Source organism: Halyomorpha halys, unplaced genomic scaffold (assembly GCF_000696795.3).
Source record: "Halyomorpha halys isolate HHAL.00 unplaced genomic scaffold, Hhal_1.1 Scaffold37.1, whole genome shotgun sequence".
In the NCBI taxonomy this organism is placed as follows: Eukaryota; Metazoa; Arthropoda; class Insecta; order Hemiptera; family Pentatomidae; genus Halyomorpha; species Halyomorpha halys.
In genome coordinates this window covers 166315-184733 of record NW_027106407.1, presented here as the reverse complement: position 1 = coordinate 184733, position 18419 = coordinate 166315, and the positions used below count along the sequence as shown (strand labels likewise).

At 33.0% G+C, this 18419-nt stretch overlaps 1 protein-coding gene across 1 annotated transcript in view; it reads right to left on the bottom strand.

Annotated features, from left to right (window-relative positions):
- LOC106686975 (dipeptidase 1) overlaps positions 1-10976 on the bottom strand; it is a 69934-nt gene extending 58958 nt beyond the window's left edge. The window contains exon 1 of the mRNA XM_024358789.2: positions 10849-10976. Coding sequence (XP_024214557.2) covers positions 10849-10976 — 128 coding nt within the window. The remainder of the gene's footprint in view (positions 1-10848) is intronic.
- Between the last annotated feature and the right edge of the window lie 7443 nt (positions 10977-18419).

Sequence of the window (18419 nt, the reverse complement as noted above, 5' to 3'; positions counted from 1 at the left end):
TAATAAATATTGGAATACTATTTGTAAAAAAAGCTACGAGAGACAAAAGAGGCTTGTGTACTATAAATGAGACTCTTTTGAGTCGCAAATAAATTATTCAAACCATATTATTTACAATCTTCTAAGGTTTCCTGAATTTTTCGCAATATATTATGCTCTACTAAGGTTTCAGTCCTTTTGAGTAACATTAAAGAAGAAACTTATTTTGATCGTAAATAAATTTTTGTAAGTAGTCGATGCATGTTATAAAAAAATATGTATTAGATTGACAAAAACGTTTTGGTGTTTCCTCTGTTAAAGCGAGTTTGTAAGAAAAACAAAATGATCAATAATATTGTTAAGTATTTTTCTAATTCAGGTCATTTCATCTTGTTTCTGTTTACAGGCTATCTCTCAGGAGTAAATGTGTGTAATTGAGGAAAGGGTAGTTTACTACCAATGTTTTTCAGTGCCCCCAACCTTACCTTCATGAGTATTCGTTATCCCAATATGATTTAAATTTTTTTTGTTGAGAAAAACATTTTTTTTTTCATCAATTTTTGAGATAACCATAGTAGCTGAATATGTATCAACTTTTGTCACCATTTTCGAAATAAGTGATGAGTTCTCTGTAACATAGCAACAAATTCAGGGGAAAATGTCGGTCCTTTGTGTGTCCATAGCAACCAAAGGAAAGCAGACAAATAAGGAAAAAGAAATAATCTTTAGAAATACTCGGTATAAAAACGTCATGAACTTTCGAAGTACTACTCAGAGGATTTCAAAAAAGTTGAATTCAATTTCAAGCTTTACAACGATACTCACCTTAGCGCAAATAATGTAATTTTGATGAGATATTGATTAAAAAACCTTATATATAAATAAAATAGGTGTAAAATTTTTCTTAGTGATATAGATGAGTGAATAGGCCCCTTCAAAGAGCAACACTATTTTTGCTGATACTCAAAAATTCACCATGAGTGAGTAGTTTCCCTGAGTACCCAGGCAAAGGGGCAGGCAGGATGAAGGAGGGAACAGAGCATATTAGAAAAGAAAAACTATTATTCAAGTTCCATCTGAAACCTCAATAGTACATTACAACCAAGTAAAACTACCCAGAAACTCCATTTCAATCAATAGTCAAAATCAATTTAAATATTAACTTAACTAATCTATTTTGTAAACCTCTTTGGCAAAACTCAACAATAATCATTTGTGTTATAAATCATTTCAAGAATAGAGGTGTTATTTTAACTTTTCATCATGATTAATTTATTATTTACCTATCATAAATACAGTCCACTCCATTCATACCAGATTACCAGCAAATTATAATTATTTCACGTAATATCCCTCAACAATGAAATCCAGGTAATACTAAAATTAAATAAATCGTTTTGCTAAATAATTTCCTAAAAGTTTAACAGTAATGCTTTTTCACAATGCCGAAGCAGAATATGAACTATGATAAATATAAATAATAATAAAGCAATTTTTAACGGTCATTTACGTCTACTTTTAGTTCTAGAACAAACATAATGAATATAATAATAAGTTTGTATAATAAAATACAAACAAATGACATCAATGCAGTGACTTCTCTCTAAACCTCCTATGTTGGCAATTAGTACAATACTGTGGGTTAGAATATTTTTAGATTGATTTTTCATTTTTTTTTCACATGTTCCTCACAGGGAATATAATCAGTAAAGTGAGGCTTGTTCGGGTCAAGAGGAAATGAAAACGTCCATGTTATAGAGGTTTCCGCCTTTAGGAAGAGAGGTATAAATTATTTAGGAATAGAAACTCAATGATATATCCTTATGATAAGATATTTTTTTTCATCATAAATATAATACCCTTAATATAATAACCTTAAAGGAGAAAGAATTAAAAATTCAGAAGTTTCGGAAATTAAATATTTTCCTTTATCTATTTAAAAGAGATCATCTTTGAATAAGTATTTTGTTTGAGGCTTTACTGCAAACAGGTTTCTACGTAAAATTTTTAAAAGGTGAAATTAAGACATCCTCTCTATAGATTGGAAAACTCTGATATTTCACCTATGAACAACATTCAGACACATTTTTATTGTAGGAAGGTACTCAGGGTGACAGTCAATAAAGGTACAAAATAGTAGACAAAATTATTAATTAAAACCTAAATACTTTTTTTTTACCTGTTTGTTCCTTACAATCTACTTTATATGTTCAACTATCTTCTTCCAATAAGAAACATTTTGGTCATGTTATTTTAAAATATAAATATCTGAATTAGTGGTTAGTGCGACTTGAAAAATAATAGGTTTAATCCACCATTTATTAATATCATTGCGCAACCTTTATAAAGTTTAATCCAACATCTTGAGTAGAAACTAAAGATTGATTCAAAAGATTGAGCATGATTTCACAAGCCATAAATCTTATGCCACACACAAGAATGCTTGAGACTTTGTTCTATCCACCTTTAGACAGAAGTAACAATGTTGGATAGAATTAGTTGTTTAAATCAGACTGTTTTTCAGAAGGTAATCAAATCGAAGGTAAATTTTAAATGAAAGTGATATTATTCTTTTTGCAACTTCAATTATTCCATCTGTTAACGCCATAATATATATAATTATCTAGTAAACAAATAATTGTATTTGGGTGTTATAATGAGTAATCGAGACAGTTGCTAAGGGTTGATAATCGTTGCTAAGACGTTGCCTTGCAATGGGCCGACCATCTTTGTTTTTTATAGCAGTTCCGACTAATTAGTGGACCTGAGAGCGTCTAAGCAGCCCTGTCTGCGTTTGTAATTTAATAGTTGGGACATTTTGGGTACGTTATCTGCGTTTCGGCATGAATATAAATTGTTGTTTGGTCGGCTCGCCTGGTACATTGGAATAATTGGACCCTGTCTGCACTTGGGTCAAGTGCCCTGAAGGCCCTGACTGCAGTGGGTGTCAGTGTGCCATCTTGGCTTTTGGATGTTTAGACTGTCGATGAGCCGCTACATCAACTTTGGACCACTGCAGCGGTGTATTGAGCTACAAGAGCTGCGACCTAAACATCTCGGCAGCACTCTTCCTATCGGAGTGGAGCAGCTTGTGTCGACTAGTACTTGTTTTGTTTTTTGTAAATTAGTTTTTTTTTCGTTTTAATAATTTATCTAACAATTTTATTTTTATCTGAGAAGCCTTTTTATTTTTACTTGTATTCATTGTTATTCATCTTTTGTTTATTTTAGTTTTAGTTTTCAAATTTTTAATTTGACCAAATAAATGTTTAATCCGAATCAGCAAGTTGTTTCTTCATTTTAAAGCCTTCCAACAAAAAGTCCTAGTCGATTTGAGGTGGCTTTAAAACCATCCAAAGTGTTAAACTACAGCCACAGTGTTTCTACATATACTGTACTGTACAGCCTGGATCTCCATTTCAGAAACTATGAATTTCAATAACTGTTCATAAATAATCTTATAAATTCAAAGAACAAATTATTAGAAAATTAATTCAGTAACTACGGGAGTTTACGATGATGAATATGAAATTTCATCAGAAACTCACTACTACATATTATCATGTAGTTAATATTTCTAATATAAATTAGTATTCTGAATGAGTATCAATAGTTGCAGTAAATATTTTCGAAATTGTTTCGGTCCAACAAGAGTATAATGGCAAAAAAAGGCTAGGGTATTTAACCTCTGGTCTAAATACCCACATTGACTGGCCTAATAGAGCTAATACTATCTTATCTACTTATGCTATTTAGGGGAGATATTTCACCTTAATTATCTTGAGAGATAAGTATTAGATAATATTTTAGATTACAGACATTAAAGAGTACGATGTCTATTTATATTCAGTATCTACTTGAATTACTATTGGGTCGCACTCACAGCATCTTTAAAAGCCATTTGTGATTTTATGCTCTCTCGCTTAATACTACAAACTATTTTCTTTCTTCTTAAAGGCATTCAGCATATAACAATGCCTTAGATGGATAGCAAGATTGTGAATAATTGAAGTTTAGTTCAATTATTAATTGTTTCATAACTAACAATTGTTATAACTGTTAATTAGAAATAAAGTAAAGCTCTTCGTTATCTCCTATATTAATTTATTACAGTAATTAATTAAAATACATTAATTTTGTATTTCTTATATTTGGTCACAAATATGATGTTCAGTATATTCTCATTTTTTTTTTCATAACACAAGTATTTTATTACGAAACTAGATTGTTTCCGTTTATACCTGAAATAATGGTAAGATTATTTACTGATATTTCGAACCTAAATAGTTAACAACTATTTTTGTTTTCTTGTGACCGCACCCCTGATCATCTTCTTCATAATTTGAATTAATACCGTCAATTATTTAAATATTTAACTCTTTTCTAATTTTTCTTTGACAATTTTTAAATGGTATTTTTGTCAATTATTGTACAACAATTTTTTAAAATAATAAATTTAAAAACATTAAGGTTCTTGAACATTCTCTCTCAATTTAGTTTCCATTTTCGTTTACCACGAATTCAAATAAAATAAATGTAATATAATATCTGTAATTACTTCTACTTTTTTTTTAAACATTCCAATAAAAAAGCTTTCATTGAAATAATACAACCTGCGACATCCAAGGACAATAAATGTTGAGGATGTAAGGTTGTAAGTTCTCAATCACACACTTATCTACTAAATTTGGAATTCGTAGGCCATATTTTATTTCTAATGTATCACCTAACGAAGATGATTGTGCACATTACAAATGAATTTATACTTTTTCAGTATAAAAACAGTAATTGCATAATTATGTTTTGTATTTTTTCATAAAATTATCCAAAAAAACACTAATTACTAGGACAGATAATCGTTAGTAAAATTATTGTTACTTAGTGAATTTTTTTATGTTTACCCCTATCTGATCATTTCTGATTTATGGAGGGCATTATCCTTGAGGAAACCAAACCTATTCTAACCAGAGTGGGAGGGTCGAGTTTTTATTATGTGGGACCGTTTTAAGATAAAAATCAAGCCACCCTGGCCGGAATCAAACCGGTGCAGTTGCAGACATGAAATTGGTAAGGCGGTGTCTCTTTTTTTTTTAATTTGAACAAAAGTAGTTCTTTCCTCTGAAGCAGGGGTGCCCAACTTTTCTGTCTATATGATCTACTTTTTATATTATAAGTGTGTCGCAATTGACTTGTCATAGGAGTAGTCGAAGGGGGAAAGAAGGGGTGTGAAATGTATACTATGTTTAAACACTGTGTTAGATAAGTAAGATATATGTTCAAATAAATTTTGTATTTTTTAATTCACTTATTAAGTATTAGAGATAAATGCTCATGAAGAAAATAAATTTTCAGACCGACACTTTTTAAATATAGATTTTTGCTAACTTAGAATGCAACTTAATTTTTTTATCAACTGCAATGTATAAGTTGTTGTACTGTTTGTTCGTAAATATGAAGAAGTTGTTATAAAGCTGCAGAGTATGACTGATATTTTGATTTAAATATTTCACTTTCGCGTTTTTTTTGGGATAGAAAAATATATCATGTAAGAATAATATGACTTATTTTTGGTGATCTCTCAATAGCTTACTGAGTACACATCGCAATGAAATACAGATATACATGGATAATTAATAACTTGTGTTCCATATGAAATATGGCTAGAAAGTTATGTCTTATACAATCGTTTCAAAGGCCATGTTTCACGGAATCCAACCCCATAGGCATTACGAGCGATCGATGATCGACCAAAATTGGACTCGCGATCGACTTGTTGGCCACCCCTGCTCTAAAGGGTTAAGCTTGAATAATATATAATCTACAAGGCTCTACAACCTACGGAAAATTTTTGGAGTCTATTAAAAATAATCGAGATGAATTAGTGTATCGATTATGATATGTAATGAGAGGCACCAGCTGGAATTTTTGAACTTAAAGTATGTTCTTTTGTCGGTATACCAAAGGAACCGCCGGGCCAAGTCAGAGATCCTGTCGGCAAGTCGACATTAAAAGTAAAGTATAGATATATATAAATAACAGGGGTCCGCGTGCACCCCCTGGGAAAGGTTGACCGCGTTGGTAGAGGTAAACACCTAAGCAGGTCTTATCTCCCATCTGGGCACTTTAAAAATTTCGGGGGAAAATGCAGCGACCTCTGTCAAAGAAGAAGGCCGCCTTAATTTAAACATGAAAGGGAGGAAAATGACCGACTTTCGCCGAAGGTCATTGGACCTTCCCACCCCCTCTGAAGGGTAGGAAAGTGGGAACACATGGAAAACCAATCAGAAGAACAGAAATCAAAAGGGGGAGGAGTCAGAAGGAGAGGGGAGAAAATAAGCAAAAAGGAGCAGAAGGAACGGTCAAGGAACACTTGAAAACGGTCGAGGAACACTTGATGACCGAGGAGACAGTAGAAGACAGTCTGGGACGAAGATGGCCCTGGAAGAGGAGAGTTTGGAGGAAAAGAGAGCGGCTGACCAGTTGGAGGCCAGAGTAGGAAGTCACACCTCGCAGGGATTCAGGAACGGCCGCCGAAAGGCTGAAACGGCTAAGCGAATATGGATGCTCCACCGCGACAACTACCAAGGCGACCGACGTACCAAAACAAGTAACACCTTTTCTGTTGTAATTTGAATGGCAATAATAGAATTGATAACTTAGATTCAGTATAAATACCAAAGATCCCAACTGGTACTTCTCAATTCATAATATAACAATTAAAGTATAAGGAAACAAGTCTACCAAGCTCTCTCATTATATTATTCTTACTAATGTATATATCATTGTAAATATAAAATATGTAACAAATACTTTACTTTATAATTAAGAATCCCTGGATGCCACCTCATATATAATAGCATAGTAAATTGGTGAACACGATCCAATGATTAATTATAGATATTCTATTTATCTAGCATACCATGGCGAGGGGGTCTATGGTATCTAGTGTTTGAATTAAATATAGGGCATACTTTTTCAGTCGGTTCCCATCAGGAACCGATAGATATACATAATACAAATACATAAATACATAGAATATACTATAAATACATAACATAAATATATATAAATACAAATACATAGTATAAATACATAAATATATGAATAAATTTCAATATAATACGAGTACGGGGAACCCTCAGTCGGATTTAGAACCCTCGAAGCCCCGTACACGGCACTTATTATACGCTATTCCTAAGAATATATAAATGAGGATAGGTGGACGCATTGAATATTTTAACTACAAAAAATATTAAGGTGTTATATAATTGTATTATTTTAACTTCCATCTTGTATGATAATAACTTAAGATGTTAAGCTGACAGTAGCAAAGTTTGACTAACCATAAAACATTCAGTGCTCAGACATAAGCCACTAATTTCCCTGTTCCACATTATGGTAATGGCGGATTAGCAAATAATGAAATTTAAATATTAATCACACTGGAATTGTGAATCTCATACCACATTATATAACGTACCTTGATATTACCCTAAGTATGCTTGGATATATAATTGCTTAACTTTCTCATCCATTTGAAATAATTTCAGTTCTTTTTAATTTCCTCCGTGTATTGACCTAATCCCAGCCTGAAAATATATTGAGGTGATCAACAATGCCACAGAAAAAAATATTTTACCAACATGTTATGGATTTTTTTTATTTGTTTCCCTGAAATAAAAAAAAAAATTTTTAAGCTCCCATTGGGCTTTGGTTCAGTTCTGGAAAAGGTAGGATTTAGAGGAAACCACCTGCTGCCTCGAATCAGTTTTGCGCTGAAGGGCAGTTATCGACAGCGGTTCGGGCCAATCGTTATATATTTATTCATTTTAACATTAGCATATATATTTCATTGCAAATAAACAATTTTAGAAATCGCAATACAAGTGCTTTAAATAAAGATAATTCGAAACAGGATATATCAGTGTCCATCAAGACTGAAACATGAATGTGTAGTGGACATGGAAAAATTCAGAAAATGAGGAAAAAAGCAATAATGAAGAAAATAATAAAAGCTAATTTAGACTTATATTCAGATTTGATAACGAAAATAAATTGAAAAAATGTATACATGTCCACAAGATAATTTAAAGTAGCAAAACGTTGTTTAGATGTGTGAATAATAAAAAAGTGATAACAATTTTTGAAAATAAAAATAATTATGATTTTAAAAAATAAATAAACTTACGACTTTTACTTGTCTAATATTCATCTATTCATATTGAACATTTAAAAAACTCATAATTTTATAAAATTAAATTATTGAAGGTAAGTCTTATTTATTTATTTTTGTTTTTTATCCTGAAAACTTAGAAACAACATAGAAAAGTATATTTTTAGTTTAATAGTTTCACATAGAATAGCTAAAACTATTTATAAAACTTCAAATATTGAAATTGCACACATAATAAATTTTTTTTTACGATCATTTTTCGTCACGTGTCATGCCTATTACGTTGATTATATTAAATAACAATTAAAAATTGAACTAAAGAAATAGGTATAAAAATTCTAACTAATCAATAATAACTGAAACTTTCGTATATTAATAGCTAAATCATATTATAATTATAGGGTATGAATAACTAATTTGTAAGAGACTAAAGGATGAAAGAATTACCTCAGTTATGAAACTTTATACTCTCCCCTCTCCTTGGTCATTTCTAACTTACACTGCTATCTTTCTAATTGGGATGGGAGTGTTTATCAAGAGTTAATAAACTTGTTCTAACTATTTTGGGGGTTAAGTTTACATTGCGTGGGCCCGCTAAAAAATAAAGTTTATCCTCAGGCTAAATTCGAACCTGTAGTCTCGAGGCAGTCAATATTGATGCTTTAATTCCCTCGGCTACAAATGACCCTTAGAGAGTAAATAAATTGTATTCAGGATAATACTACTTTCTTCTCTTAACAGTTTTCTAGACCTCAGAGCTATTTTTAGTTTTTCCCAAATGCGTCCAATTTATTGACGTTTTAGTGTTAAGTGATATATCATTAAATTTAACTATGTCATCGCAATGTATCGATAATTCGTGCCTGTTTTCTTCAATCGACTGTAGGACGTCTACAACGTTTGTCTTTTTTTAATTTCTTTGATTTATTGTTGGCTGATTCAGTAGATGCTATCGGTAAAATGCTATTTAAATTAATAATATTATCGGTGTCTTCATGGGATTAGAATACTAGCTTTAGTTCCACAGTTGGTATAATGAACCACTGTACGAGTTAGTATTAAATTGTGTTAGAAAAAGTTTAGTGTAAGACTTTCAATTTTAGCCAACAAAGAAAAACAGCTCAATTTCTATTCAATTTAAGTCTTTATAACTCACTTTTAGTTATAAAAAACTTTGATGACTTTGTCTTTTCTCGTTGGCTTTTACAGATTAAGTAATTTTTTTTTTCTAAGCGGAACACAAGTTGTAACCTCAAAATCAATACTTACATTAGCTTCTGTTAATATTTATGAAGGAAGTTGGAACTCGTTAACTAGCTACAGCATCCCCTTCCAGCAGGTGGGGCTGAGGAAACCGTAAGCACCCACTCATATTTCGGGGTATAAATCATTTGGAATGACGTAGGGATGTTTTGGCCTGAGTTACGTTTCAGAGTGGGTAATTCTCAACTTTTCTAGAGGCATTTTAAGGGATGAATATCGAAAAAAGTATAGCAGAGAGCAAAAGAAAAAAGATTAAAATTGAAGATTTAAAGATTTAAAATTGAAATAATTTATTACAAATATTTGAAGAAATATAAATTTTATTTGAATGTTAAGCCTTATTACTGCTTAACTATTGTTATTTCTTGTTTTGTTGCTAGTGTAGCTTTTTTCTTGATTTATATACAAAGGAGAGATGGAGTTAGTTTTAAGGAAGGTTAAAAGCAGAAGTAGGCATTTTCTAAACCTAAGTGATTTCAATTTAAATGGAAGTGGGTAGATCCAGGTTGAGGTAAAAATTGAATGCTATTTCAACAGAAAGGTAACTGAGATAGAGGAATCCTCAGGGGCCTAACAGAAATAATTATTCTGTTACGGCAGGGATGGATGCTCTCTGACCCAAGAAAATAATAACTGTTGATTTTACAGAGGTTTATCCTTTTTCAACAGAAAAAAATAATGATGTATACGTATGGTGTTTGTGTTTCATTATCTTTAACTGATCTTATTGGATATAACCTTTCAGGTTTAGTCGAGAACAAGTTGTTTGAGTTACAACTACAATTACAATCCGGAGTCTGTCGTAACGGGTGGCGCCATTAGGTGGGCTGTAGAAGAGCTCAAGGCATATAAGGCCCAAGGAACGGACGGTATTCTCCCATGCATGTTCAAGGAAGGACTCAATGTTCCACTCCCCCGGATCAGGGCATTGCTCACAGCCTCTCAAACATTGGGATATGTACCAGAGACGTATAGGAAATCATTAATACTTTTCATTCCTAAGATTGGGAAGGAGGACTATAGTGTCGCCAAAGCATATCGACCTATTAGTTTATCCTCCTTCCTATTTAGATCCTGGAGAAGTTGGTGGCAGTTTTCTTTACAAGCAACCAATCAACCCCCTTCATCCAAGACAGCACGCATATCTCCAGGAAAATATACTGAGAATGCCCTGCACTCCTTCGTTGGGAGCATTGAAAAGGCCTTATCACATAAGGAGTCCGCATTAGGACTCTTTTTCGATGTAGAAGAGGCATTCGAAAAAACAAGGCCTGAGGCAGTCTTTAAAGACTTATTAGACATTTCTGCTCCTAATGCTATAATCAGACTAATGCTGGGTCAGATTTGTTCTTAATAATAGAATAATTGTTGTTTCGGAAGACGGAATCAGGCTACAGGCGCAGGGAGTAACTGGATGCCATCAGGGGAGTTACATCTCACCGCTACTATGGTGCCTAGTAATGGATAGCCTGTTGAGAAGACTTGAGGATACTGGGATATTCGCGCAAGCTTTTGCTGACGATGGAGTGATCCTCATTATTGAAAAGTTCATGAGTACCATCATGGAACTAATAAGTCACATGTAGTGTAGTACAGACATGGTGTACTGAAATGAAGCTTTCAGTAAAGCCATCAAAGATAGAGCTGATTCTATTTACCAGGAAGAGGAAATTGGGTACATTTCACACCTTGATTTTCTTTGAGAATTCATTATGCAAGTATTGTGTGGTGGACAGCCCTGCAAAGGGCTTCCCTTGTGGGTCAGTGAGATCCAGAGGATGGCCTGTATTGACATAACTGGGGCATTTCGCACAACACCGACTAAGGCATTAGAAGTCCTGCTTTCCTTAATACCGATCCACTTATCGATTAAAAAGGAAGCGGTATTAGCCTATCTAAGAATGAAAGAAAAGACATTGGATAGAGACAAGAGAAGTTACCGGTCACTAGACAACAGCCAAAGTGGTGGAAGGCGAGTTACCAATACTACAATACCGCTCACCACTACAGGATAAAATACCCACTCTAGTTACCAACACCCAATGTAAGAGGATTGGGTACAGAATTTAGTGGAAAACCCAGAAGATTATCTGCCCTGTTTCACTGATGGATCGAAAATGGATTCGACAGGACTAACGGGGCAGGGATTTAAATAGAAGAATTAGGCATAGAACTAAGCTTCCCACTGGGCAAATACTGGACTGTCTTCTAGGCAGAAGTGTTTGTCATCATGTCGGCAGCTTTATGTCCTGAAATCACTATCTGTGAAAGGACTGGCATCATCATCTTTTCACATAGTCTGTCAGCCCTTCAAGCCTTGGAGTCACCTAAGGTCACCTCTACCTTGGTAAGAGAGTGTAAACAAGCCTTAGAAGCATTTGCGTGGTTTAAGAAGCTTCAGTTAGTGAGGATTCTAGGACATATGGGAATCACAGGTAATGAGAAAGCTGATCAGCTTGCTAGAAATGGGGCTGAGGGCCCTCCTATAGGACCAAAACCATTTCTAGGCATTTCTAAAAGGCATCAGAGAAAAATAGTTCTTGACTGAACATGGAAGAAAGCAGGTAAGGAGTGGAGGGAAAGTATAGGGCTGAGACAGACCAAGATTTTAATAACTAAACCCTCTACTTTTAAAACTAAGTGGCTGCTAGGCCTAAACAGAAACGAGCTGTTAATAGGAGTTCACACAGGTCATTGCAGACTTAAAAGACATCTCAAGATATGTGGAGTAGTTCATGATGAAACCTGCTGCTTATGCGGACGGGCCCTGGAGACTGCCTTACATAGCAGACTGTGCAGGTATGCATCACTAGGATGCATGCTTCGAGGTTCTGATAGAATCACAGGAAATGAGGCTTCCTCTATAGATTGGCCGTAAATTTTATCAGAAAGTCAAAAAGGTTTGACATAGAGGAATCAGATACATAAAAGAGCCATTTCATTGGTTTGTCTTGGGGATGGCAAAAAGGACCAATATACCCACTTACCGGACTTGTTTCCCCCACCAATACCAGTACCAGTTGAATCATCAATAGTCATAGATGATAATATCAAGTTCATTGTCAGTATTCCAAGTTTATTATATTCACCGATATAAAACAAAATGGATAGATTTAAATCTAATATGGTTTGAAACTACTAAGAAAACCGCACTTCTCACAATTTTCACATTGAGTCGAAAAAATCCTCGATCGTTTCAGTACATATGTATTTATATTCTTAAATGTGGCAATACCTCCCTGTACTAATTTTCCAAATGAGCCGTTAACAAAAGTTGGAAAATAGACTAACTCAAATTTCAACAGTTTTCAGAAAAATAGTTTTAATAATATCTGTTTAAAATTTTTCTTTTGCAATAATATGACAGAAATATGAACATTATATTCTGTCCATAAACATTACTCTAATGCTAAATTGTTATAGAATCAATATTGGAAATATTAAGAATGATTTTAAGGAGTTGTCATCTGCAAAGCTATAAAGATTGAGTAAAATAAAAAAATAACAGGTGACAAACCAATTTAATGGTCGAAAGCACGACCAAACCATTTCAATCAAGATCCATCTGATTTTAAAGACTATTGCTTCATATATTGACACACCGAATTTAGTAAAGATCGATAAAGCGGTGTTTCAGAAAATCAAAAAATTAGAAAATTCGATTCTATAAAGTAGCAGTTCCGGTCAGCCGATTTTATCGAAAATGTTGGTGTATCATTTCAGGCATTGGCCTCGCCTTAAATATTTCATTTCCGTTCTTGTTTCTTTGGCTAGGTTGTTCACGCACACAAATCTAATTTTGCGATACTTATGGTATTTCATATAGAATCAATCTGGAATTTCGGTTTCGTACGACTATTCGTTTTGAGCTGGACTGTTCGTTCACACATGAACACAGAAGTTGGTTATTTCGATTCAGAAGACCACAAATCGTGTATTTCCAGTGAAAATTTGAACCTGGAATTTTGCAAGATGGAAATACTTTCCTCTTCGATATATTCCATATAGACAAATTAAAGTGTTAATAAATTTGATTATTTTATTATATTATTGAAAATATGAAATTCTACATTGTGCCCTGCATAAATCATCAATCCTTATTCTATCCAAATTCTCCAAATTTCATCAGAAACTTTCCCATTATCCAAATCCTAAATAGCACAATTCCTACCCAGTTCCACCAATCTCTAGTGAACGCCTGTGGCTCAGAGACCTAGTGCTAATAATTATATTGGAGTTCTGGCAATAGCCAGATTCTCCACAGAATTCCTGACATCTGCGGCTATAGCAGCTTCCACTGACTATCCCTCGCTCAGCATTCACTGGCATTCAACGCCAGTGGCATGATTGAGATAAAACCTCTAGAGACGCCTGTATTTTCATAGGATCGGAGTTGTTCAGGCTGATAGTAAATAGATTCTATGTAAGCCTGCTTCGCTATCCTATGTTTAAAGATGTATATAGATTTAATGAACACTATTGATATTTCGATTTATATTATTGCATATAGTTAAATTAAAAATATACGTATACTTTATTATTATGGTTTGGCAACATAAATTGAACCAGTATATGCGATGACAATAATTCTCACTTATATTAGTACTATATTGAAAAAATGGAGGCTGATTGACCTATGAAAGTGTAGTAAAATATTTTCTAGGTGTGAAACAAAGTTAATATTCGATTTTAGCACTTAAATACGAACTTTAAAAAAAAAACGAAAAATAAAATTTTTAGCCTATTTTTAATAATTTAAATTACAATTTGGCTTTTTCATAATTACTAATTGATTTATAATAAAAGGAAAATGGTCCGGGTGCGGTCAGAGAAAAACCCAAATAGCGATTAAACTATTTATATTGAACCAGCGTTTCGCCTCACGTTGCAAAGCTTCATCAGGGCTAAAAAAATACAAATACCTAAATGATGTAAACATAAATGAAAAATTAAAAAGATCTAGTGAAACGTAAAATTGAAATAAGAATAATAAAAGGTTGTAGACAATTAGTGGAAACGGAAATACTAACAAATAAAAAGAAGAAAAATAAAATACAGTACAAACTAAGAGATAGAAAAATGGGGATAAAAATAAAATCAAGGATAAAGGAAGATAATGGACAAAACGGGAAACGTACCTTTGAGACTGGAAGTCAGTGCGAAAGTGAACTGTTGACAGGATGTTATAGAGAAGTAGTGGGGATTGACAGTTAAAATAAGTTACATTTTAAAATAATTTTAAGGTAAACATTATTAGAAAATTTAAGAAAATATTAAAAATAGAAAGTTTTTCTTTGACCACACCCGGACTACTTTCCTTTTATTATCACGCGGTCAATCTGAGATCTTCCAGTAAATTGATCTAGATTTTCTGTAAATTTACTCCCCTTTCTCTATTAGCAGTATCCTTAAGTTAGACAGAATTTTAATGTATTGCCATAACGTTACTTAACAAAAACAGTATTAGAAAAGAAAAGATGAAATTTAAAACCAACCGAAACGTATAAGCTCTATAAATTTGGGGTTCATAACACAATTATTTATTTTCTTAAAAAATAAATTTTTTTTCTCATAGTTACGTGTAATTAGCGAAGTTTCGTACAAATAACAGAGTTTTTATACAAAAATTGATATTAAAAACAATATAATAAAAGATATGTATAATGAAAAATCTTAAATACAATTTAAGAACCACATCAATTTTTAAAAACTAAAAAATGCAGGCTGTTCATTGATTTCATTCTACCATTACCTTATTTTGTCAATTCTTCATAATAAATTGTAGTGATAAATTATAACAGTGAAAAATTAACTGTAATTAAAAGTTTTGATTTTTAGTTTATTATGAAGAATTGACAAAATAGAGTAATTGTGGACTAAAATTAATGACATGGGTAGAATAGCCTGCATAAAGATTTTAAAAATTGATGTGGTTCTAAAATTGTATTTATGATTGTCCTTGAAGGTGATCGAATTGGCCGAAACGTCGGACTTATAAAGACATATAAATTGTTTTAAGGCTAAATTTGGATAAAATTTATTTTATTTAAACAATAATGACCAGTCTCAAGAAAGTGTAAAGATTATATATAAACTACAGTTTAATTTATTTCGTTGGTGCAAGTACATTCGATAAATTGTATGTATATCCCATGAATTGGTCTATCAAAAATGAATAAACAGTGCAATATAAAGTCTGCTAACAAAGCTTATTGTTTTTCTAACCATGTCATGGATGAACATTAAACCAATAAACTAAGGTAAACGGAAATAATCGGTATAATAAATAATCGTTACGACTGAGTAACATTTAGGGTCACAATTCAACAGAAAATATAAAAATAGCCAATTAAAATGTCTGTGTTGTTCTGTTAGTCTAGTTGAATAATATTATTTATTCATCCGTATTATAGAGGGAAAACAGGGAGGATAATTTATAGGGAAATTCGTTAAAACTTTTTCTTTAAAACAGTTCTGCGAGCTGCAATGGGAGATTCATAAATAAAGTTTGCGTGAAAATTTAACAAACCAGGAACAGTTTTTTTTAATTTATTTTTTACTTGTTCATACATTCAGCGACGGTACATTCTGTAACGACTAATTAATAAATTCCAAAAGTTTATAAGGATACATTTACATGACTAACTGAATTAAAATTAAACCATACATTATTTATTACACTGAAAAAAATAGTTTTTATACACCATTTACTCTGTTATTCCGGGTTAGAATCCGGATGTGGTAGATAATTATTTATTCTGTTACCATAGCCATGAGTCAATCCTGTTCGGAGAATATATAACCTTGATCCTTCATGGGTTGTAGCGGTGCAGATATTCATTTTATATAAGATTTTATTCAATCACAACTTGATTTCAGAACTTTTTTAATGTTTTATATCTACTGAATCAAAAATAATATAAAACCTGCAGGACACCCAATTTCGTATCTAATAAAATTTGTGTTGGTTTTACCAGATTTTAGTTAAACTTGTTGGACATAAAGAAAACAATGATTGGATATTATAAAATTTGGTTTATAATGATTTTGTCTTTTTATTTGGAAAAACAAGAGAAGGAATCGATAGCTAACAGAATGATCTTTAGATTTCAGATTTGTCTTTTCTTTTCTATAAATATACTACACGTCAGTCAAGACTAAAGGGATTGCATGTTTGCTGAATTTAAACATTTTTTAGGTAAATTGTCGGGTGCTTCGAACCAAAAGTTTAGTCTAATTTCACCAAGGTTACATTAGTCATGAAGTTTTGTTCGGCGATATTATAAGTGATTAGTTTATAACATTTTAATGCCTTATTGGAATTGTATCGTATGTAGAGTACGTGGTTCAAGTTTCAAAGCTGTTTATAATATTGTATGTATGTATACATGTTATAAAATGAGGGATTAAGTACTGATTCTTGAGTTATTTCTGTTTATTTAAGTTGGTTTAATAGTAGAAAGTTTTGAAACTTTATTTAAAAGGAAGGAGATTTCACACTTTATTAGAACCATTTCTAGCTTATACTTTCCCGATTTGCTTAGTGCGAAACAAAATAAGTTTTAAATCTCTACTAGCGATCGATTCATTCTCTTTCTTCTGTATATAAATAATTTAATTACTTGCTTATATCGCATTGTTAACAATAACTTTACAAGTATAGTAGAACCCTGCTTAGATAGAATATTGGGGCCAGGACTAAGATATTAGTAATTGAAAATTCTTTGAATGTAATATGTTAAAATTATATAAATATTTCCACTGGTATGTACTTCATATGAATAATTATTTGATGTGAACCTAGATGATTTAAAATGTTCTTACCATTTAATTAATTCACTTTATGTAATCATACAGAGCCATCGGCCTGATTCCTGAATGTTCTAAAACCTTTGAGAAAATATTATAAACAAATACATCAAGACTGTATTATCGAACAAACCAGGGTGGACCCGGAGAGAATACCAACGGCCAAGAAACATGCCCAACCCTTGGAGGAGGTGAGAACTCGAAAACGGTAGAAGAGAGAGAGCTATCAACGAAGAAAATAGAAGAAGCATAGCTAAATCCAGAAGCAATAGTCGGCGGGAGTAACGCAAGTGTCACGGTTGTGGAAAGATTGGGCATTGAGTGGCGCATTGCCCGCGCACGAGGTGCTTTGAATGTGGCAATGAGGGGCACATAGCCAACCATTGCCCATATTTGTACCGAAGAAGAGATGTGGGCAGTGGCGAACCAATGGAGATCAACGCCCAAGAGATACGGAGAAGCCACTGTAGGTCGAGTAGATCTTCAGATGAATCTACGCAAGCATCAGGAGCATCAGAGTCCGAAGAAGAAGTCGAGGAGCCAAGGAACCGAGGTAGTCTAGAGAAGAAGGTAGAAACAAGAGGATGAAAACGAGGGAACGGAGGAGAATGGAGGCAAGGGACTGGAGAGAGGAAGACGCGAGGCATCTGAAGGAGTTGTCAGCGGAGAGGCGACCGCACACTGCTGAATTATAATGTGAGAGAAAAGAGCGCCGGTCTGCATATAATAGAAATAGCAGGAGTGAGGTGCCTAGTGTACACAGGCAGTTCCAATCTTGTGGCGAGAAGGATTCCAAAAGCTCTGTGATGGAGAGAGGACACACAAGATTCAGAAATGCCAATTTCTCCAGGAGGGTAACTCGGGAGAATTTAAAGGTCACAGATAGGCGGGGAACAATCAAAATCGAGACGATTGTATATAGAAAGTTGGGGTCTAACAGGAGATAATGCGATACAAGGGTCCGTCCATTCAGGGTGATTATAAGAGAGCACAATATTGTAACAGTAGAAAGTATCAGAGAACACCAAAAGAGGAGGAATGTCCATATTGAAGAATTAAAACTTCCCGCAATGACAATATAAAAACTGTGTTCTCATACTTGATTAGATCACAGAGAATTTAGTTATTTATTCTATTTATTGTTTTTTTTGTGTGTTTTAAGGTTATTATTGATTTTTGTAAATATTGTATTTTT